Source organism: Pseudopodoces humilis, chromosome 1 (assembly GCF_049639895.1).
Source record: "Pseudopodoces humilis isolate 2021_Gansu_Grassland_sample_001 chromosome 1, ASM4963989v1, whole genome shotgun sequence".
In the NCBI taxonomy this organism is placed as follows: Eukaryota; Metazoa; Chordata; class Aves; order Passeriformes; family Paridae; genus Pseudopodoces; species Pseudopodoces humilis.
This window is the reverse complement of record NC_142200.1, coordinates 150652137-150675465: the sequence shown is the minus strand read 5'-3', so window position 1 is coordinate 150675465 and position 23329 is coordinate 150652137. Positions and strand designations below refer to the sequence as shown.

The window sequence follows — 23329 nt, the reverse complement described above, 5'->3', positions numbered from 1 at the left end:
AATTCCCAGACCCAGCCATTCCCAGCCCCTTTCCCTCCCCCTTTCTCCCTCCGGAACATCCCAAAGTCCCCAGCGGGAAAAACGGAACCCAAAGCGTGGCCAAATCCCAAATCCCCCCGAGAATTCCCGAGGAATTCCGGCCATTCCCGCTGCTCCCTTTGGATTCCCAGCCTCAAATCCCAAATCCCCCCGAGAATTCCCGAGGAATTCCGGCCATTCCCGCTGCTCCCTTTGGATTCCCAGCCTCAAATCCCAAATCCCCCCGAGAATTCCCGAGGAATTCCGGCTGAATTTTGGCTGTTCCCGCTGCTCCCTTTGGCTCCGCAGGCTCAAATCCCGAATTCCCCCGATCCTGTGGAATTCCGCCCGTTCCCACCGCTCTCTGTGGATTCCCAGGCTCAAATCCCAAATCCCCCCGAGAATTCCCGAGGAATTCCGGCCATTCCCGCTGCTCCCTTTGAACTCCCAAGCTCAAATCCCAAATCTCCTCTATCCCGTGGAATTCCGCCCATTCCCGCTGTTCCTGTTGGCTCCGCAGGCTCAAATCCCAAATCCCCCCCAGAATTCCATCAGAATTCCGGCCATTCCCACTGCTCCCTTTGGATTCTGAGGCTCAAATCCCAAACCTCACCGAGAATTCCCGAGGAATTCCCGAGGAATTCCAGTCATTCCCTCTATTCCCTTTGGCTTTCCCAGACTCAAATCCCCCCGAGAATTCCATTGGAATTCCGGCCATTCCTGCTGCTCCCTTTGGATTCCCAGCCTCAAATCCCAAATCCCCCTGAGAATTCCCGAGGAATTCCGGCCATTCCCGCTGCTCCCTTTGGATTCCCAGCCTCAAATCCCAAATCCCCCTGAGAATTCCCGAGGAATTCCGACCATTCCCGCTGCTCCCTTTGGATTCCCAGCCTCAAATCCCGAATCTCCCTGAGAATTCCCAAGGAATTCCGGCCATTCCTGCTGCTCCCTTTGGATTCTGAGGCTCAAATCCCAAACCTCACCGAGAATTCCCGAGGAATTCCATTGGAATTCCAGTCATTCCCTCTATTCCCTTTGGATTCCCAGGCTCAAATCCCAAATCCCTCCAATCCAGCGGAATTCCCGAGGAATTCCAGCCATTCCCACTTCTCCCTTTGGCTTTCCCAGACTCAAATCCCCCCGAGAATTCCATTGGAATTCCGGCCATTCCTGCTGCTCCCTTCGGATTCCCAGGCTCAAATCCCAAATCTCCCAGAGAATTCCTGAGGAATTCCGGTCATTCCCGCTGCTCCCTTTGGCTCCACAGGCTCAAATCCCAAATCCCTCCAATCCAGTGGAATTCCAGAGGAATTCCGGCAACTCCCGCTGCTCCCTTTGGCTTTCCCAGGCTCAAATCCCAAATCCCCCTGAGAATTCCATGAGAATTCCAGAGGAATTCCGGCCATTCCCGCTGCTCCCTTTGGCTCCACAGGCTCAAACCCCAAATCCGCCCTGAGAATTCCAGCAGAATTCCAGCAGAATTCCGGCCATTCCCACTGCTCCCTTTGGATTCTGAGGCTCAAATCCCAAACCTCCCTGAGAATTCCCGAGGAATTCCGTGGGAATTCTGCCCATTCCCTGTATTCCTGTTGTCTCTGCAGGCTCAAATCCCAAACCTCCCTGAGAATTCCCGCTGCTCCCTTTGAATTTCCAAGTCTCAAATCCCAAATCTCCTCCATCCTATGGAATTCCCGCTGTTCCCGTTGGCTTTCCAAGGCTCAAATCCCAACTCCCCTGAGAATTCCATCAGAATTCCGTGGGAATTCCGGTCATTCCCCGCTGTCCCCGCGGGCTCAAATCCCAAACCTCCCCTGAGAATTCCATCAGAATTCCGTGGGAATTCCGGCCATTCCCGGTATTCCCGCTGTCCCTGCAGGCTCAAATCCCAAATGTCCCCTGAGAATTCCATCAGAATTCCGTGGGAATTCCGCCCATTCCCACTGTTCCCTTTGGATTCCCAGGTTCAAATCCCAACTCCCCCGAGAATTCCATCAGAATTCCGTGGGAATTCCGGCCATTCCCGGCATTCCCGCTGTCCCCGCAGGCTCAAATCCCAAACCTCCCCTGAGAATTCCATCAGAATTCCGTGGGAATTCCGGCCATTCCCGGTATTCCCGCTGTCCCCGCAGGCTCAAATCCCAAACCTCCCCTGAGAATTCCATCAGAATTCCGTGGGAATTCCGGCCATTCCCGGCATTCCCGCTGTCCCCGCAGGCTCAAATCCCAACTCCCCTGAGAATTCCATCAGAATTCCGTGGGAATTCCGGCCATTCCCGGTATTCCCGCTGTCCCCGCAGGCTCAAATCCCAAACCTCCCCTGAGAATTCCATCAAAATTCCGTGGGAATTCCGCCCATTCCCACTGTTCCCTTTGGATTCCCAGGTTCAAATCCCAAACCTCCCCCGAGAATTCCATCAAAATTCCGTGGGAATTCCGGCCATTCCCGGTATTCCCGCTGTCCCCGCAGGCTCAAATCCCAAACCTCCCTGAGAATTCCATCAGAATTCCATGGGAATTCTGCCCATTCCCGGTATTCCCGCTGTCCCCGCAGGCTCAAATCCCAAACCTCCCCTGAGAATTCCATCAAAATTCCGTGGGAATTCCGCCCATTCCCAGCATTCCCGCTGTCCCCGCAGGCTCAAATCCCAAACGTCCCCTGAGAATTCCATCAGAATTCCGTGGGAATTCCGCCCATTCCCGGCATTCCCGCTGTCCCCGCGGGCTCAAATCCCAAACCTCCCTGAGAATTCCATCAGAATTCCGTGGGAATTCCGGCCATTCCCGGTATTCCCGCTGTCCCCGCAGGCTCAAATCCCAAACGTCCCCTGAGAATTCCATCAGAATTCCGTGGGAATTCCGCCCATTCCCGGCATTCCCGCTGTCCCCGCGGGCTCAAATCCCAAACCTCCCTGAGAATTCCATCAGAATTCCGTGGGAATTCCGCCCATTCCCACTGTTCCCTTTGGATTCCCAGGTTCAAATCCCAACTCCCCTGAGAATTCCATCAGAATTCCGTGGGAATTCCGGCCATTCCCGGCATTCCCGCTGTCCCCGCAGGCTCAAATCCCAACTCCCCTGAGAATTCCATCAGAATTCCGTGGGAATTCCGCCCATTCCCACTGTTCCCTTTGGATTCCCAGGTTCAAATCCCAACTCCCCCGAGAATTCCATCAAAATTCCGTGGGAATTCCGGCCATTCCCGGCATTCCCGCTGTCCCCGCAGGCTCAAATCCCAAACCTCCCCCGAGAATTCCATCAGAATTCTGTGGGAATTCCGGCCATTCCCGGCATTCCCGCTGTCCCCGCAGGCTCAAATCCCAAACCTCCCCTGAGAATTCCATCAGAATTCCGTGGGAATTCCGCCCATTCCCGGTATTCCCGCTGTCCCCGCAGGCTCAAATCCCAAACCTCCCCTGAGAATTCCATCAAAATTCCGTGGGAATTCCGGCCATTCCCGGTATTCCCGCTGTCCCCGCAGGCTCAAATCCCAAACGTCCCCTGAGAATTCCATCAGAATTCCGTGGGAATTCCGCCCATTCCCGGCATTCCCGCTGTCCCCGCAGGCTCTGCGCTGTCCCCGGCACCCCCTGGGGAAGCTGCTCCGGGCTCTGGGCTCCGCATTCCAGGCCTCGTATTCCGGGCCCGGCTCCAGCCGGCTCCTGCTGGGAATGGCGCAGGCCGAGGTGCAGCTGTACGCCCGGAAAATCTGGGAATTCGCCCGGTGAGTCCGGGATGGGGGATGGGAAGGGCGGGATTGGGAATTCGGGGAGCTTTGGGGAGGTTTTTGGGGAATTTTGTGGAATTTTTGGGAGTTTTTTGGCAATTTTGGGGGAATTTTGGGGAATTTTTGGGAGTTTTTGGGAGTTGCTTGGGAGTTGCTTGGGAATTTTGGGAATTTTTTGGGAGTTCTTTGGGAGTTGCTTGGGAATTTTGGGGAATTTTGGGGAATTTTTGGGAGTTCTTTGGGAATTTTTTGGGGATTTTTGGGGAATATTTTGGGGAATTTTTGGGAGTTTTATGGGAATTTTTGGGAGTTCTTTGGGAATTTTTTGGGAATTTTGGGTAATTTCTGTGATTTTTTTGGGAGTTTTTGTGAGTTCTTTGGGAATTTTTGTGGAATTTTGGGGAATTTTTGGGAGTTTTTGGGGAGTTTTTTGGGAATTTTTGGGAGTTCTTTGGGAATTTTTGGGGAATTTTGGGGAATTTTTGGGAGTTTTTGGGGAGTTTTGGGGAAGTTTTGGGATTTTTTGGGGATTTTTGGGAGTTCTTGGGAGTTCTTGGGAGTTCTTTGGGAGTTTTTGGGAATTTTTGTGGAATATCAAGGATTTTTTGGGAGTTTTTTGGGAGTTTTGGGGAATTTTTTGGAATTTTTGGGAAGTTCTTGGGAATTCTTAGGAGTTCTTGGGAGTTTTGGGAGTTCTTTGGGAATTTTGGGGAGTTTTGTGGAAGTTCTTGGGGAGTTCTTGGGGAATTTTGGGGAATTCTTGGGAATTCTTGGGAATTTTTTGGGAATTTTTGGGAATTCTCGGGAATTTTTTGGGAGTTTTTGGGGAGTTTTTGGGAATTCTTGAGAATTTTTGGGAATTTTGGGGGAACTCTTGGGAATTTTTGTGAGTTCTCAGGAGTTTTGGGGGAATTTTTGGGAGTTCCTGGGAGTTTTCGGGAGTTCTTTGGGAATTTTGGGGCATTTTTTGGGAATTCTCAGGAGTTCTTCAGAATTCTGTGGAATTTTGTAGAATTCTCTGGAATTCCTCGGATTTCTTTGGAATTCTTGAGACTTCCTGGGAATTCCCGGGAATTCTTGGCAGCGTTGCCTCCTCAAGGCGCCGCTGCCAATCCCAGCACGGATCCGTGCGCTGGGAAATCCGGGATTGATGGAAAAATGGGATCAGGGAATGACTTGGGAATCTCATCCCATTCCAATCCCAATCCCAATAATCCCAATAATCCAAATAATCCCAATCCCGATCCCGATCCAAATCCCAATAATCCCAATCCAAATAATCCAAATGCAATAATCCCAATAATCCCAATCCCGATCCTGATCCCGATCCCAATCCCAATAATCCAAAAAATCCCAATCCGAATAATCCCAATAATCACAATCCCAATAATCACAATCCTGATCCAAATCCCAATCCCAATAATCTGAATAATCCGAATAATCCAAATCCCAATCCCGATCCAAATAATCCCAATCCAAATAAACCAATCCCAATCATCCAAATAATCCAAATCCAAATAACCCCAGTAATCCAAATAATTCCAATCCCAATAATCCTGATCCCAATCCCAATAATCCTGATCCCAATCCAAATAATCCCAATCCCGATCCCAATCCCGATCCAAATAATCCCAATACAAATCCCAATCCCAATCCCAATAATCCATATAATCCAAATAATCCAAAGAATCCCAATCCCAATAATCCCAATCCCAACAATCCCAATTCCAATCCAAATAATCCAAACAATCCCAATAATCCAAATAATCCAAATCCCGATCCTGATCTCAATCCCAATAATCCAAATAATCCAAATAATCCAAATAATCCCAATAATCCAAATAATCCCAATCCAAACAATCCCAATAATCCAAATAATCCAAATCCCGATCCTGATCTCAATCCCAATAATCCCAATAATCCCAATAATCCAAATAATCCCAATCCCAACAATCCCAATTCCAATCCAAATAATCCCAATAATCCCAATTCCAATCCAAACAATCCCAATAATCCAAATAATCCAAATCCCGATCCTGATCTCAATCCCAATAATCCAAATAATCCAAATAATCCAAATAATCCAAATAATCCCAATCCAAATAATCCCAATAATCCAAATAATCCAAATCCCGATCCTGATCTCAATCCCAATAATCCAAATAATCCAAATAATCCCAATAATCCCAATAATCCCAATAATCCCAATCCCAACAATCCCAATTCCAATCCAAATAATCCCAATAATCCAAATAATCCAAATCCCGATCCTGATCTCAATCCCAATAATCCAAATAATCCAAATAATCCCAATAATCCCAATAATCCCAATAATCCCAATAATCCCAATCCAAACAATCCCAATTCCAATCCAAATAATCCCAATAATCCAAATAATCCAAATCCCGATCCTGATCTCAATCCCAATAATCCAAATAATCCAAATAATCCAAATAATCCCAATAATCCAAATAATCCCAATAATCCAAATAATCCCAATAATCCAAATAATCCCAATCCAAACAATCCCAATAATCCAAATAATCCAAATCCCGATCCTGATCTCAATCCCAATAATCCCAATAATCCCAATAATCCCAATAATCCAAATAATCCCAATAATCCCAATCCCAACAATCCCAATTCCAATCCAAATAATCCCAATAATCCCAATAATCCCAATCCCAGCTTTCTCCCGGCCCCATCCAACCCCTCCCTGATTTCCAGGATCAGCCCCACATTCCCGGGAATTCCATCCCAACCCCTCCCATCCACCAATTCCTTCCCAACCCATTCCAGACCCTCTGGAATTCCATAGAAATCCTGGAATTCTCCCCGTTCCCACCAGAATTCCCGGGATTTTCCCCCCCTCTCCCCCTGGGCCGGCTCCTCCTTTGGGAACAAATCCCGAGGAATTCCCGGGAAGGAGCCGATCCCGGATTTTCCTTTTCCAGAGCTTTTCTCCGGCTGCCCTCGGACGACGCCGATCCCAGGTCGGTGCCACCTCTGGAGATTCCCGCTCATCCCTTGGGAATTCCCAGGGAATTCCGGGAATTCCGGTATTTTCCCCATCCGGCTCCTCCTCCTCCCATTCCAGAGCCGTAAAACTTGGAATAAAAAGCGGGAAAAATTCTGGGAATGCGGCTTTGGGATTTGAGGATGGAGAAGCCGAGGTTTGGTTCCGCTCCGGGATTTTCCAGGGATTTTTCCCGGAATTTTTCCCGCAAATCCCGGAGAGACAAAGAGCTCCAGATGGATTTCCTGGAGCTGCCGGGATTCCATGGGAATGGCTTGGAAAAATGGCTGGGAATTTCCCAGGTGCTCCGGGATTTTCCTGGGAATTTCCTGGAGAACTCCAGGTTCTCCAGATGTTTCCCACGGAATTTCCTGGAGAACTCCGGGTTCTCCAGATGTTTCCCACGGAATTTCCTGGAATTTTTTCCCAAGGAATTTCCTGGACATTTCCTGGAGCTCCTGATTTTTTCCCATGGAATTTCCCAGGTGCTCCGGGATTTTCCTGGGAATTTCCTGGAGATCTCCAAGTTCTCCAGATGTTTCCCATGGAATTTCCTGGAGATCTCCAAGCTCTCCATGTTTTTCCAGGGGAATTTCCTGGAGATCTCCTGGTGTTCCAGGTTTTTATTCCCATGGAATTTCCTGGAGATCTCCAGGTTCTCCAGATGTTTCCCATGGAATTTCCTGGATTTTTTTCCAGGGGAATTTCCTGGAGATCTCCTGGAGTTCCAGGGTGTTTTTTTCCCAGGGAATTTCCTGGAGATCTCCAAGTTTTCCAGATGCTTCCCTTAGAATTTCCTGGAATTTTTTCCCAAGGAATTTCCTGGAGATTTCCTGGAGCTCCAGAACTTTCCTGGTGATTCTGGAGATCTCCTGGAGCTCCTGATTTTTTTCCCATGGAATTTCCTGTTGCTCCAGATGTTTCCCATGGAATTTCCTGGAGATCTCCAGGTTCTCCAGATGTTTCCCATGGAATTTCCTGGAGATCTCCAGGTTCTCCAGATGTTTCCCATGGAATTTCCTGGAATTTTTTTCCAGGGAAATTTTCTGGAGATTTCCTGGAGCTCCAGTTTTTCCCATGGAATTTCCTGGAGCTCCAGGTTTTTCCAGGGGAATTTCCTGGAGATCTCCCGGACTCCAGATTTTTCCTGGTGACTCTGGAGATCTCCTGGTGCTCCAGGTTTTTTTTTCCACTGAATTTCCTGCAGATCTCCAGGTTCTCCAGGTTTTTCCCTTGGAATTTCCTGGAATTTTTTCCAGGGGGATTTTCTGGAGATCTCCTGGTGCTCCTGATTTTTTTCCTATGGAATTTCCTGGACATCTCCAGATGCTCCAGGTTTTTCCCAAGAACTCTGGAGATCTCCAGGTGCTCCAGGATTTTCCCATGGAATTTCCCGGTTCTCCAGGTTTTCCCATTAATTTTCCTGGGGCTCTCCTGGTTTTCCAGGATTTTCCCATGGAATTTCCAGGATTCTCCTGGTTCTCCAGGTTTTATCCCATGGAATTTCCTGGAGATCTCCAGGTTCTCCAGATGTTTTCTTCTGAATTTCCCAGAGCTCTCCTGATTCTCCAGTTTGGTTTTTTTTTTTTCATGGAATTTCCTGCTTCTCCAGGTTTTATCCCATGGAATTTCTGTGGAATTTCCTGTTTCTCCAGATTTTTCCCACAGAATTTCCCGGATCTCCAGGTTTTCCCATTAATTTTTCCAGAGCTCTCTTGGTTCTCCAGGATTTTCCCATGGAATTTCCTGGAGATCTCCAGGTTCTCCAGATGCTTCCTGGTGAATGTACCAGAGCTCTCCTGATTCTCCAGGATTTTTCCATGGAATTTCCTGGTTCTCCAGCTTTTTCCCATGGAATTTCCCAGAGCTCTCCTGGCACTCCAGGATTTTCCCATGGAATTTCCCGGTTCTCCAGGATTTTCCCATGGAATTTCCTGGTTCTCCAGCTTTTTCCCTTGGAATTTCTCAGAGCTCTCCTGGTTCTCCAGGATTTTCCCATGGAATTTCCCGGTTCTCCAACTTTTTCCCAAGGAATTTCCTGGAGCTCTCCTGGTTCTCCAGGATTTTCCCATGGAATTTCCCAGTTCTCCAGGATTTTCCCATGGAATTTCCAGGAGTCTCCTGGTTCTCCAGATGTTTTCTTCTGAATTTCCCAGAGCTCTCCTGATTTTCCCATGGAGTTTCCCGGTTCTCCAACTTTTTCCCATGGAATTTCCTGGTTCTCCAGCTTTTTCCCTTGGAATTTCTCAGAGCTCTCCTGGCTCTCCAGGATTTTCCCATGGAATTTCTGTGGAATTTCCTGTGTCTCCAGATTTTTCCCACAGGAATTTCCCGGTTCTCCAGCTTTTTCCCTTGGAATTTCTCAGAGCTCTTCTGGTTCTCCAGGATTTTCCCATGGAATTTCCCAGTTCTCCAGGATTTTCCCATGGAGTTTCCCGGTTCTCCAGGATTTTCCCATGGAATTTCCTGGCACTCCAGGATTTTCCCATGGAATCTCCCGGTTCTCCAGGATTTTCCCATGGAATTTCCCGGTTCTCCAGGATTTTCCCATGGAATTTCCCGGTTCTCCAACTTTTTCCCAAGGAATTTCCTGGAGCTCTCCTGGTTCTCCAGGATTTTCCCATGGAATTTCCCAGTTCTCCAGGATTTTCCCATGGAATTTCCTGGTTCTCCAGCTTTTTCCCATGGAATTTCCTGGAGCTCTCCTGGTTCTCCAGGATTTTCCCATGGAATTTCCCGGTTCTCCAGGATTTTCCCATGGAGTTTCCCGGTTCTCCAGGATTTTCCCATGGAATTTCCCGGTTCTCCAGGATTTTCCCATGGAATTTCCTGGTTCTCCAGCTTTTTCCCATGGAATTTCTCAGAGCTCTCCTGGCACTCCAGGATTTTCCCATGGAATTTCCTGGTTCTCCAGGATTTTCCCATGGAATTTCCCGGTTCTCCAGGATTTTCCCATGGAATTTCCCGGTTCTCCAGGATTTTCCCATGGAATTTCCTGGTTCTCCAGGATTTTCCCATGGAATTTCCTGGTTCTCCAGCTTTTTCCCTTGGAATTTCTCAGAGCTCTCCTGGTTCTCCAGGATTTTCCCATGGAATTTCCTGGCACTCCAGGATTTTCCCATGGAATTTCCCAGTTCTCCAGGATTTTCCCATGGAATTTCCCGGTTCTCCAGGATTTTCCCATGGAATTTCCCGGTTCTCCAGGATTTTCCCATGGAATTTCCTGGCACTCCAGGATTTTCCCATGGAATTTCTCAGAGCTCTCCTGGCACTCCAGGATTTTCCCATGGAGTTTCCCGGTTCTCCAGGATTTTCCCATGGAGTTTCCCGGTTCTCCAGGATTTTCCCATGGAGTTTCCCGGTTCTCCAGGATTTTCCCATGGAATTTCCCGGTTCTCCAACTTTTTCCCAAGGAATTTCCCAGAGCTCCCTCCCTTCTCCATCTCCTCCGGGACCCATTCCCTCCCTCCCATCCCAACCCCTCCCCCATCCCCTCCAGGTAAATCCACCCGGAATTCCTTTGGAAAATCCCATTTTTTTCCCCGTGTTTTCCGCAGGGGCTCCGGGCCGGTGCTGCCGCTGATCCTGGCCAGGTTTTACCCGGAGCTCTCGGTGCTGTACCTGCTCCAGCACCAGCGCCAGGATGAGCTCTACAGCCAAGGAATCCGGGAGCTGAGCCAATTCCCGGATTTCCAGCTCCTGGAATTCCTGGGAGTGCAGAAGTGAGCGGAATTCCCGCGGGAAAAATCCCGGGAAGGTTCAGTGCTCCGAGGGGGTTTTATTTTTCCGGAGGAATTCCCACTCCGGAAGGGTTTGGCTGGGAGGTGTTGTTATCCTGGTTTGTATTCCTGGATTTTTTTTTTTTTTTGGGAATTCCTGAATTTTTTGCTGTAAATTATCCCGAAATTTTGGAGGTCATAAACTTATAAATGTGGAAAAATTCCCAAATTTTTTTGCTCCAAAATATCCCGAATTTTTAAATTTCAATGATTTATAAATGTGGAAAATTCCCAAATTCTTTGCTCCAAATTATCCCGAATTTATGAATTTATAAATTTATAAATGTGGAAAATTCCTGAATTTTTTGCTCCAAATTATCCCAAATTTATGAATTTATAAATGTGGAAAAATTCCCAAATTTTTTTGCTCCAAAATATCCCGAATTTTTAAATTTCAATGATTTATAAATGCGGAAAATTCACGAATTTTTTGTTCCAAATTTTCCTGAATTTTTAAATTTCAATGATTTTAAATTGTGGAAAATTCCAGAATTCTTTGCTCCAAATTATCCTGAATTTATGAATTTATAAATGTGGAAAAATTCCTGAATTTTTTGCTCCAAATTATCCCGAATTTTTAAATTTCAATGATTTATAAATGCGGAAAATTCCCGATTTTTTTTATCCAAATTATCCCGAATTTTTAAATGTCAATAATTTTAAATTTTGGAAAATTCCCGGATTTTTGGGAATTCTCCTGGAGGATTCCGGCCCAAAGCAAAGGGAGGGGCTGGACAGGAAAGAGCCCAAATTCCTCCTGGATTATCCCAAAAACTCCCATGGAATTCCCGGGGAAGGGGATCCGGGGCTGGAATTCCCAGGGATGGAATTCCCAAGGAATTGGATCCATGGATGGAATTCCAAATTCCAGGAAAAATGGATCCAGGGATGGAATTCCCGAGGATGGAATTCCCAAGGACGGAATTCCTGGGAAAGGGATCCGGGGATGGAATTCCCTGGGATGGAATTCCCAGAGAAATGGATCCATGGGCTGGAATTCCCAGGAATGGAATTCCCAGGGATGGAATTGGATCCATGGGCTGGAATTCCCAAGGAATTGGATCCAGGGGATGGAATTCCCAAGGAATTGGATCCAGGGGATGGAATTCCCAGGGAAAGGATCCGGGGATGGAATTCCTGGGAAAGCAGATCCATGGGCTGGAATTCCCAGTTCCAGGAAAATGGATCCAGGGATGGAATTCCTGAGGATGGAATTCCCAAGGAATTGGATCCCTGGGATGGAATTCCCAAGGAATTGGATCCCTGGGATGGAATTCCCGAGGATGGAATTCCCAGGAAAGGGATCCGGGGATGGAATTCCCGGGAAAGCAGATCCATGGGCTGGAATTCCCAGTTCCAGGGAATTGGATCCATGGGATTGCATTCCCAAGGAATTGGATCCACGGGCTGGAATTCCCAGGGATGGAATTCCCAGAAAAACGGATCCATGGGCTGGAATTCCCAGATTCCCGAGGCTGGAGCAGGGCTGGGAGAGGAGCAAACGGAGGAGGAGGAGGAGATCCCAAGGGATAATTCCTGGAAAATCCCAATCCCAAAGGATTTTCCTGGAATTCCATGGAAAATCCAATTCCTTTCATCCCAGAATTCCCCAATATCCACGTCTTATCCCAGAGAACATTCCAGGATTTTCATGGAATTCCCTTTTCTCCCGCGGGATCGGGAAATCCCAAATCCCAAATTTCCCTTCCCAGGCACCTTTGGCCTCTCCAGGATCCAATCCCGAGCCGGAGCCAGGTGAGGAAAAACCAGGAATTCTCGGCCATTCCCAATTTTCTGTGGATTTCCTTCCCGGATTTCTGGGAATTCCCGGAGGGTTCCGCTCTCTTTTCCAGGATTTTTGCTGCTTCCGGGCGGCCACCGAGCGGCTCCAGAGGCTCCTGTGAGACCCCAATTCCCGGGATTTGGGGAATTTTGGGAATTCTGGGATTTGGGGTTGTTGCGATTTGGGATTTTTGGAATTTGGGGATTTTGGGGATTTTTTGGGAATTTTTTGGGAATTTTTTGGGAATTTTTGGGGATTTTTTTCAAAATTTTTGGGAATTTTGGGGATTTGGGATTTTGGGGATTTTGGGAATTTTTTGGGAATTTTTTGGGAATTTTTTGGGAATTTTTGGGGATTTTTAAAAATTTTTTTGAATTTTGGGGATTTGGGATTTTGGGGATTTTGGGATTTTTGGGATTTGGGGAATTTTTTTTGATTTTGGGATTTTTGGAGATTTGGGGTTTTTGGGGATTTGAGGATTTGGAGAATTTTTGGGGAATTTTTTGGATTTTGGGATTTTTTTTTTGATTTTTGGGATTTGGGATTTTTGGGATTTGGGGATTTTTGGGATTTGGGGATTTTGGGAATTTGGGGAATTTTGGGGATTGTTTTTGAATTTTTGGGGATTTTAAAAATTTTTTTTGGATTTTGGGGATTTTTTGGGATTTTGGAAATTTTGGGGATTTTTGGGATTTGGGATTTTGGGGATTTGGGGAAATTTGGGGGGAATTTTGGGGATTTTGGGGATTTGGGGACTTTGGGATTTTTTGGGGTTTTTTGGGATTTTTTTGGCGGGTTTTTTTTTGATTTGGGGATTTTGGGATTTTGGGATTTTGGGGATTTGGGGATTTGGTTTCTGTGCAATTGAATTGCAGGGAATTTTTACTTCCAAAACTCCCCATTCCCAGATTTTCCCATTCCTGGATTTCCTCATTCCCAGATTACCCCAATTCCCGGATTTCCCAATTTCCCCATTCCCAGATTTTCCCCATTCCCAGATTCCTGGGATTTGCCTCAGGGCCGGATGGAATTCCCAAGGAATTGGATCCATGGGATGGAATCCAGAGACATCAGGAATGTCCCATCCCAGAAATCCTTTAATCCCATTTTTTTCCCCAATTTTTTCTTCCCAATCCCATTTTTCCGGCTTTTCCCGGGCTCTTTGTGCCCGCAGCCTCACGGTGGATCCCAGGGAAAAGCTGGAATTCCATCCTGGAAATCCCAGGAATTTCCCATCCCACAAACCCTTTCCTCCTGATTTTTTTCCCCAGATTTATTCCCAATCCCATTTCCCCATTTTTCCTATTTTTTCCCATTTTTTTTCTATTTTCCCCCTGATTTTCCCATTTTTCCCAGTTCTTCCCTGGACTTTCCCCATTTTTTTCCCATTTTTCCCAGTTTTTCCCCATTTTCTCCCCATTTTTTCCCATTTTCCCCATTTTTCCCCATTTTCCCCCTGATTTCCCCGTTTTCCCATTTTTCCACATTTTTTCCCATTTTCCCCCATTTTTCCTCCATTTTTCCCTGTTTTTTCCCAATTTTTCCCAATTTTCCCCATTTTCCCCCATTTTTTCCAATTTTTTTTCCCATTTTCCCCCATTTTTCCCCATTTTTCCCCATTTTCCCTGCTGTTTTCCCCGCAGCACCACGGTGGATCCCAGGGAAAAGCTGGAATTCCATCCTGAAAATCCCAGAATGTCCCATCCCATATCAGAGATCCCAAAATATCCCATCCCATAAATCCTTTCATCCCAAATTTTTTCCCTAGATTTATTCCCAATCCCATTTTCCCCCATTTTCCCCCATTTTTTCTCCATTTTTCCCATCTTTTCCCTGATTTCCCCATTTTCCCAGTTTTTTCCCATTTTTCTCATGTTTCCCCATTTTTCTCCATTTTTTCTATTTTTTCCCCATTTTTCCCCATTTTTTCCCCTGATATCCCCATTTTCCCCCATTTTCCCCCATTATTTCCCATTTTTTTTTTCCCTGTTTTTTCCCATCTTTCCACATTTTTTCCCCCATTTTCCCCCATTTTTCCCTATTTTTTTTCCCCATTTTTCCCCATTTTTCCCATTTTCCCATTTTTTTCCCATTTTCCCCCATTTTTCCCATTTTTTTCCCATTTCTTCCCATTTTTCCCCATTTTTTTCCCCATTTTCCCCCCCCATTTTTCCCATTTTTCTCATGTTTTCCCATTTTTCTCGTGTTTTTCCCATTTTTCCCAATTTTCCCCAGTTTTTTTCCCATTTTCCCCCCATTTTTCCCATTTTTCTCATATTTTCCCATTTTTCCCCATTTTTTCCTCATTTTTTCCCATTTTTCCCATATTTTCTCATTTTTCCCATTTTTCCCCATTTTTCCCCAGTTTTTTCCCATTTTCCCCATTTTTCTCATATTTTCCCATTTTTCCCCATTTTCCCCAGTTTTTCCCATTTTTCCCTTTTTTCCCCGGATTTTCCCCATTTTTCCCGCTGTTTTCCGGCAGCACCACGATGGATCCCATGGAAAAGCTGGAATTCCATCCTGGAGATCCCAGGATATCCCATCCCACAAACCCCAATTTCATCCCAGACTTTTTCCTTAGATTTATTCCCAATCCCATTTTCCCTGTTTTTCCCATTTTTCCTTTTTCCCATTTTTTTCCCATTTTTCCCTGATTTTCTCATTTTTCCCCCATTTTTTCCCCATTTTCCCCCATTTTTTCCCGGTTTTCCCATTTTTCCTGTTTCTTTCCTGTTTTTTCCTATTTTTTTCCCATTTTTCCCCATTTTTTCCCCATTTTTTTCCCCATTTTTTTTTTCCTGTTTTTTTTCCCCATTCCCCCCATTTTTTTCCTATTTTTCCCATTTTTTCCCAATTTTTTACAAGTTTTCTCCATTTTCCCCCATTCTTTCCACATTTCCCCATTTTCCCTTTTTTCCCTATTTTTCCCCATTTTTTCCCATTTTTTTCCCTGATTTCCCCATTTTCCCCATTTTTTCTTGTTTCTTTCCCATTTTTCCCATTTTTCCCATCTTTCCCCCTTTTTTCCCCATTTTTTTCCAGTTTCTTCCCCGTTTTTTTCCCCATTTTTTCCCCAGATTTTTCCCATTTTTCTCACGTTTTCCCATTTTTCCCCATTTTTCCCATTTTCCCCTGATATCCCCATTTTTTCCCTGGTTTTTTTCCCATTTTCCCCCCGTTTTTTCCAATCCCATTTTTCCCGCTGTTTTTCCGGCAGCACCACGATGGATCCGAAGGAAAAGCTGGAATTCCATCCTGGAAATCCCAGAATTTCCCATCCCTCAAACCCCAATTTAATCCCAATTTTTTTCCTTAGATTTATTCCCAATCCCATTTTCCCTGTTTTTCCCTCTTTTTTCCCATTTTTCCCATTTTTTCCCATTTTCCCCATTTTTCCCATTTTCCCCCATTTTTTTTCCCATTTTTTTCCTGTTTTTTCCCATTTTTCTTATATTTTCCCATTTTTCCCATTTCCCCCCAGTTTTTTCCAGTTTTTTCCCATTTTTCCCATTTTTCTCATATTTTCTCATTTTTCCCATTTTCCCCCAGTTTTTTCCCTGGATTTTTCCCATTTTTCCCATTTTCCCCAGTTTTTCCCCATTTTTTTCCCATTTTTCCCGTTTTTCCCATTTTTTCCCATTTTTCCCATTTTTCTCATATTTTCCCATTTTTCCCATTTTTCCCATTTTTCTCATATTTTCTCATTTTCCCCATTTTTTTCCCGTTTTTCCCGTTTTTTCCCATTTTTTCCCATTTTTCTCATATTTTCCCGTTTTTTCCCATTTTCCCCCATTTTTTCCCCATTTTTCCCATTTTTCTCATATTTTCCCATTTTTCCCATTTTCCCCCAGTTTTTTCCACATTTTTCCCATTTTTTCTATTTATTCTTATTTTTCCCCTGGATTTTTCCCCATTTTTCCCAGTTTTTCCCCTGTTTTTTCCCATTTTCCCATTTTCCCCATTTTTCCCGCTGTTTTTCCGGCAGCACCACGATGGATCCCATGGAAAAGCTGGAATTCCATCCTGGAAATCCCAGAATTTCCCATCCCTCAAACCCCAATTTAATCCCAATTTTTTCCTTAGATTTATTCCCAATCCCATTTTCCCTGTTTTTCCCTCTTTTTTCCCATTTTTCCCATTTTTTCCCATTTTCCCCATTTTTCTCATTTTTCCCCATTTTTTTCCCATTTTTTCCCATTTTTCCCATTTTTCTTATATTTTCCCATTTTCCCCCATTTTTCCCGCTGTTTTTCCGGCAGCACCACGATGGATCCGAAGGAAAAGCTGGAATTCCATCCTGGAAATCCCAGAATTTCCCATCCCTCAAACCCCAATTTCATCCCGAATTTCCATCCCGGATTTTTCCCCATTTTTCCCCATTTTTTCCCTGTTTTTTCCCATTTTTCCCATTTTTCCCCATTTTTCCCGCTGTTTTTCCGGCAGCACCACGGTGGATCCGAAGGAAAAGCTGGAATTCCTGGGCGGCGCCTGCCGGGCTCTGGCGGCTCCGGGCTCGCGGCTCCCGATGGACGAACTCCTGCCCCTGCTGCTCTTCGTGGTGGCCAGAGCCAGGTCCGGGAATTCCCGTGGAATTCCGCATTCCCGACCCTCTGGAATTCTGCATTCCCGTGGAATTCTGCATTCCCGACCCTCTGGAATTCTGCATTCCCATGGAATTCCGCATTCCCGTGGAATTCCGCATTCCCATGGAATTCCGCATTCCCACCCCTCTGGAATTCTGCATTCTCATGGAATTCCGCATTCCCGTGGAATTCCGCATTCCCAACCCTCTGGAATTCTGTATTTCCTCTGGAATTCTGCATTTCCTCTGGAATTCTGTATTTCATCTGGAATTCTGCATTTCCTCTGGAATTCTGTATTTCATCTGGAATTCTGCATTCCCATGGAATTCTGCATTCCCAACCCTCTGGAATTCTGCATTCCCAACCCTCTGGAATTCTGCATTTCCACCCTCTGGAATTCTGCATTCCCATGGAATTCTGCATTCCCATGGAATTCTGCATTCCCAACCCTCTGGAATTCTGTATTTCCTCTGGAATTCTGCATTTCCTCTGGAATTCTGCATTCCCAACCCTCTGGAATTCTGCATTCCCATGGAATTCCGCATTCCCGTGGAATTCCGCATTCCCAACCCTCTGGAATTCTGTATTTCCTCTGGAATTCTGCATTTCCTCTGGAATTCTGCATTCCCATGGAATTCCGCATTCCCACCCTCTGGAATTCTGCATTCCCATGGAATTCTGCATTCCCACCCTCTGGAATTCTGCATTCCCACCCTCTGGAATTCTGCATTCCCATGGAATTCTGCATTCCCGACCCTCTGGAATTCTGCATTCCCAACCCTCTGGAATTCTGTATTTCCTCTGGAATTCTGCATTTCCTCTGGAATTCTGCATTTCCTCTGGAATTCTGTATTTCCTCTGGAATTCTGCATTTCCTCTGGAATTCTGCATTTCCTCTGGAATTCTGCATTTCCTCTGGAATTCTGTATTTCCTCTGGAATTCTGCATTCCCGTGGAATTCCGCATTCCAACCCTCTGGAATTCTGCATTCCCATGGAATTCCGCATTCCCAACCCTCTGGAATTCTGCATTCCCAACCCTCTGGAATTCTGTATTTCCTCTGGAATTCTGCATTCCCACCCTCTGGAATTCTGCATTCCCATGGAATTCTGCATTCCCAACCCTCTGGAATTCTGTATTTCCTCTGGAATTCTGCATTTCCTCTGGAATTCTGCATTCCCATGGAATTCTGCATTCCCGACCCTCTGGAATTCTGCATTCCCGTGGAATTCCGCATTCCCGTGGAATTCCGCATTCCCGACCCTCTGGAATTCTTCCATTCCCTCTGGAATTCTTCAATTTCCTCTGGAATTTCATTCCCAACCCTCTGGAATTCTGGATCCACTCTGGAATTCTGCATTTCCTCTGGAATTCTGCATTCCCGACCCTCTGGAATTCTGCATTCCCATGGAATTCTGCATTTCCTCTGGAATTCTGCATTTCCTCTGGAATTCCGCATTCCCATGGAATTCCGCATTCCCATGGAATTCCGCATTCCCGACCCTCTGGAATTCTGCATTCCCAACCCTCTGGAATTCTGTATTTCCTCTGGAATTCTGCATTTCCTCTGGAATTCTGCATTCCCATGGAATTCTGCATTCCCGCCCCTCTGGAATTCTTCTATTCCCTCTGGAATTTCATTCCCAACCCTCTGGAATTTTTCCGTTCCCTATGGAATTCTTCATTCCTTGCCTTTGGAATTCTTCCATTCCCTCTGGAATTCTTCAATTTCCTCTGGAATTTCATTCCCAACCCTCTGGAATTCTGGATCCACTCTGGAATTCTGCATTCCTGACCCTCTGGAATTCTGCATTTCCTCTGGAATTCTGCATTCCCGCCCCTCTGGAATTCTGCATTCCCATGGAATTCTGCATTCCCGACCCTCTAATCCACAACAATTCCCAAATGATAATAATAATTCCCAAATTATTTCCCAGTAATCCACAAATAATGCCCCAATAATCTGCAAATAATTCCCAAATAATTCCCAATTAATTCTCAAATAATTCCCAATTAATTCCCAATTAAATTCCCAAATAATCCTCAAATAATCCCAAAAGAATTCCCAAATAAATTCCCAATTAATTCTCAAATAATTCCCAATTGATTCCCAAATAATCTCCAAATCCCCAAATAATTCCAAAAAAATCCCCAAATAAATTCCCAATAAATTCCCAAATAATTCTCAAATAATTCTAAAATAATTCCCAAAGAATTCCCAATTAATCCCCAAATAATCCCCAAATAATTCACAAATAATTCCCAAATAATCCCCAAATAATCCCCAAATAATTTCCAATTGATTCCCAATTAATTCCCAAATAATTCCCAATTAATTCCCAAATAATTCCAAATTAATTCCCAATTAACCCCCAAATAATTCCCAAATAATCCCCAAACAATTCCCAAATAATTCCTAAATAATTCCCAAATAATTCCTAAATAATCCCCAAATAATTCGCAAATAATCCCCAATTAATTATCAAATAATCCTCAAGTAATTCCCAAATAATTCCCCAATTAATTCCCAATTATTCCCCAAATAATCCCAAATAATTCCCAAATAATCCCAAATAAATTACCAATCCCCAAATAAATTCCCAAGTAATTCCCAATTAATCCCCAAATAATCCAAAATAATCCAAAATAATCCCAAAATAATTCCCAAATAATTCCCAAATAATCCCAAATAATCCCAAAATAATTCCCAAATAATTCCCAAATAATCCCAAATAATCCCCAAATAATTCCCAAATAATCCCCAAATAATCCCAAATAATCCCAAATAATCCCCAAGTAATTCCCAAATAAATTCCCAATTAATCCCCAAATAAATTCCCAATTAATTCCCAAATAAATTCCCAAATAATCCCCAAATAAATTCCCAAGTAATTCCCAAATAAATTCCCAATTAATCCCCAAATAAATTCCCAATTAATCCCCAAATAAATTCCCAATTAATCCCCAAATAAATTCCCAATTAATCCCCAAATAATCCCCAAATAATTCCCAAATAATCCCCAAATATTCCCAAATAATTCCCAATTAATTCCCAAATAGTCCCCAAATAAATCCCCAAATAATCCCAAATAATCCCCAAAGAAATTCCCAATTAATCCCCAAAGAAATTCCCAATTAATCCCCAAATAATTCCCAATTAATCCCCAAATAATTCCCAATTAATTCCCAAATAATCCCCAAATAATCCCCAAATAAATTCCCAAGTAATTCCCAAATAAATTCCCAATTAATCCCCAAATAAATTCCCAAATAATTCCCAATTAATTCCCAAATAATCCCCAATTAATCCCCAAATAATTCCCAATTAATTCCCAAATAATCCCCAAATAATCCCCAAATAAATTCCCAAGTAATTCCCAAATAAATTCCCAATTAATCCCCAAATAAATTCCCAATTAATCCCCAAATAATCCCCAAATAAATTCCCAAGTAATTCCCAATTAATCCCAAATAATCCCCAAATAATTCCCAAATAATCCCCAAATAAATCCCCAAATAATCCCAAATAATCCCCAAATAAATTCCCAAGTAATTCCCAAATAAATTCCCAATTAATCCCCAAATAAATTCCCAATTAATTCCCAAATAATCCCCAAATAATCCCCAAATAAATTCCCAAATAATTCCCAATTAATTCCCAAATAATCCCCAAATAATTCCCAAATAATTCCCAATTAATTCCCAAATAATCCCCAAATAATCCCCAAATAATTCCCAAATAATTCCCAATTAATTCCCAAATAATCCCCAAATAATCCCCAAATAATCCCCAAATAAATTCCCAATTAATCCCCAAAGAAATTCCCAATTAATTCCCAAATAATCCCCAAATAAATTCCCAAGTAATTCCCAAATAAATTCCCAATTAATCCCCAAATAAATTCCCAATTAATTCCCAAATAATCCCCAAATAATTCCCAAATAATCCCAAATAATCCCCAAATAAATTCCCAAGTAATTCCCAAATAAATTCCCAATTCTTCCCCAAATAAATTCCCAAGTAATTCCCAATTAATCCCAAATAATCCCCAAATAAATTCCCAATTAATCCCCAAATAATCCCCCAATAATCCCCAATTAATCCCCAATTAATTCCCAATTAATCCCCAAATAAATTCCCAATTAATCCCCAAATAAATTCCCAATTAATCCCCAAATAATCCCCAAATAATCCCCAAATAATCCCAAATTAATTCCCAAATAATCCCCAATTAATCCCCAATTAATCCCCAAATAAATTCCCAATTAATCCCCAAATAATCCCCCAATAATTCCCAATTAATTCCCAATTAATCCCAAATAATCCCCAAATAATTCCCAATTAATTCCCAAATAATCCCCAAATAATCCCAAATAATCCCCAAAGAAATTCCCAATTAATCCCCAATTAATCCCCAATTAATCCCCAATTAATCCCCAATTAATTCCCAATTAATCCCCACCCTCTCCACATTCCCAAGAGGTTTTTCCCGAATTTTGGGAATCATTTTTCCTTAGGATCCAACACCTGGGAGCCGAAATCCACCTGATCCGGGATTTCATGGATCCATCCCAGCAGGGCGGAATGTCGGATTTCCTGCTCACGGCGCTCGAGGTCAGGGAAGTTTTTCCCGGAATTCCTTGGGAATTCCCGGGATCCGCGGGGCTTTTCCGGCTGCAAAAGCTCGGATTTAATCCCGGAATTCCCGATTTTTTTTTTTTTTTCCCTGATTTTTCCGCTCTTTTCCCTCCTCAGTCGTGCTACGAACACATCCAAAGGATCCGGATTCATCCCAAGGAAAATTCCCACAGTTCCTGATCCCTTGGGAAAATCTTCTTCATCCCGAATTTTCCCGCTGGAAAAATCGGGAATTTCATCCCTGGCTGCTTTTAAGGGAAGGAATTCCTCCCCAGCTGAGGTTTTCCCATCCCAAAATTCACTGGAAAAGCTGGAATTCCCACCTTGATCCCATTTTCCCGTCAAGAATTCCCGGGAAAAATTCCGGAATTCCCACCTTGATCCCATTTTTCCCGTCAAGAATTCCCGGGAAAAATTCCGGAATTCCCACCTTGATCCCATTTTTCCCGTCAAGAATTCCCGGGAAAAATTCCGGAATTCCCACCTTGATCCCATTTTCCCGTCAAGAATTCCCGGGAAAAATTCCGGAATTCCCACCTTGATCCCATTTTCCCGTCAAGAATTCCCGGGAAAAATTCCGGAATTCCCACCTTGATCCCATTTTCCCGTCAAGAATTCCCGGGAAAAATTCCGGAATTCCCACCTTGATCCCATTTTCCCGTCAAGAATTCCCGGGAAAAATTCCGGAATTCCCACCTTGATCCCATTTTCCCGTCGAGAATTCCCGGAAAAATTCCGGAATTCCCACCTTGATCCCATTTTCCCCGTCAAGAATTCCCGGGAAAAAATTCCGGAATTCCCACCTTGATCCCATTTTCCCGTCAAGAATTCCCGGGAAAAATTCCGGAATTCCCACCTTGATCCCATTTTCCCGTCAAGAATTCCCGGGAAAAATTCCGGAATTCCCACCTTGATCCCATTTTCCCGTCAAGAATTCCCGGGAAAAATTCCGGAATTCCCACCTTGATCCCATTTTCCCGTCAAGAATTCCCGGGAAAAATTCCGGAATTCCCACCTTGATCCCATTTTTCCCGTCAAGAATTCCCGGGAAAAATTCCGGAATTCCCACCTTGATCCCATTTTCCCGTCAAGAATTCCCGGGAAAAATTCCGGAATTCCCACCTTGATCCCATTTTCCCGTCAAGAATTCCCGGGAAAATTTTCCTTTTCCTGCTCTGGGATTTTTAATTTTTAATTTACGCTGGAGAATTCCCAGGAAAAAAAAAAAGACGGAATTTTTTTAATGGGAATTTCCTGGGATGGGAAATGGATCCCAAAGCTCTGAAAAATTCCTGGAATGAGGGAAAAAAATGTGGAAAATTTTTCTCTTTTCCCGAGTCAGGATTTTTGGAATTTTCCATTCCCGAATTTCCCGATTTTCCCGCGGATTTCTGGGAAAACGGGAATAGAAACTCCAATCCCTGCCCTGAATCCCTTTGGAAAAGGAAAATTTGGGATATTCCCAATGAATTTTTGGGATTTTCTCAAAACAGCCCCAAAATTCCCTTTTTTAAACATTTTTTATCCCGATTTTTTACATTTTCCCAGGATTTTTTTTTTTATTTTCCTGAGGATTTTTGTCCTTTTTCCCAGGGATTTTCCATTTTTTCCCAGATTTTTTTCCATTTTTTTCCCAGGATTTTTTTTTTATTTATTTTTCCAAGGGATTTCTGTAATTTTTCCCGAATTTTTGTCATTTTCCATTGGGATTTTTCCATTTTTCCCAGGAAATTTTGTCATTTTTCCCAGAATATTTTCATTTTTCCCTGGATTTTTTTTTATTT

At 44.0% G+C, this 23329-nt stretch overlaps 1 protein-coding gene across 7 annotated transcripts in view; it reads left to right on the top strand.

The window, feature by feature from the left end:
* ALS2CL (ALS2 C-terminal like) overlaps positions 1-22249 on the top strand; it is a 65562-nt gene extending 43313 nt beyond the window's left edge. For 3 of the 7 annotated variants that reach the window (XM_088062619.1, XM_088062615.1, XM_088062607.1), the window contains 7 exons: positions 3582-3739; positions 6697-6735; positions 12250-12292; positions 12391-12437; positions 16767-16895; positions 21425-21521; positions 21663-22249. In XM_088062619.1, coding sequence (XP_087918745.1) covers positions 3582-3739; positions 6697-6735; positions 12250-12292; positions 12391-12437; positions 16767-16895; positions 21425-21521; positions 21663-22087 — 938 coding nt within the window. In that variant the 3' untranslated portion in view covers positions 22088-22249. Of the gene's footprint in view, positions 1-3581; positions 3740-6696; positions 6736-10315; positions 10481-12249; positions 12293-12390; positions 12438-16766; positions 16896-21424; positions 21522-21662 lie in introns of those variants that run through there. The other 4 variants (XM_088062623.1, XM_088062622.1, XM_088062627.1 and 1 more) reach the window with 3 other exon arrangements.
* The last annotated feature ends 1080 nt before the right edge of the window (positions 22250-23329 follow it).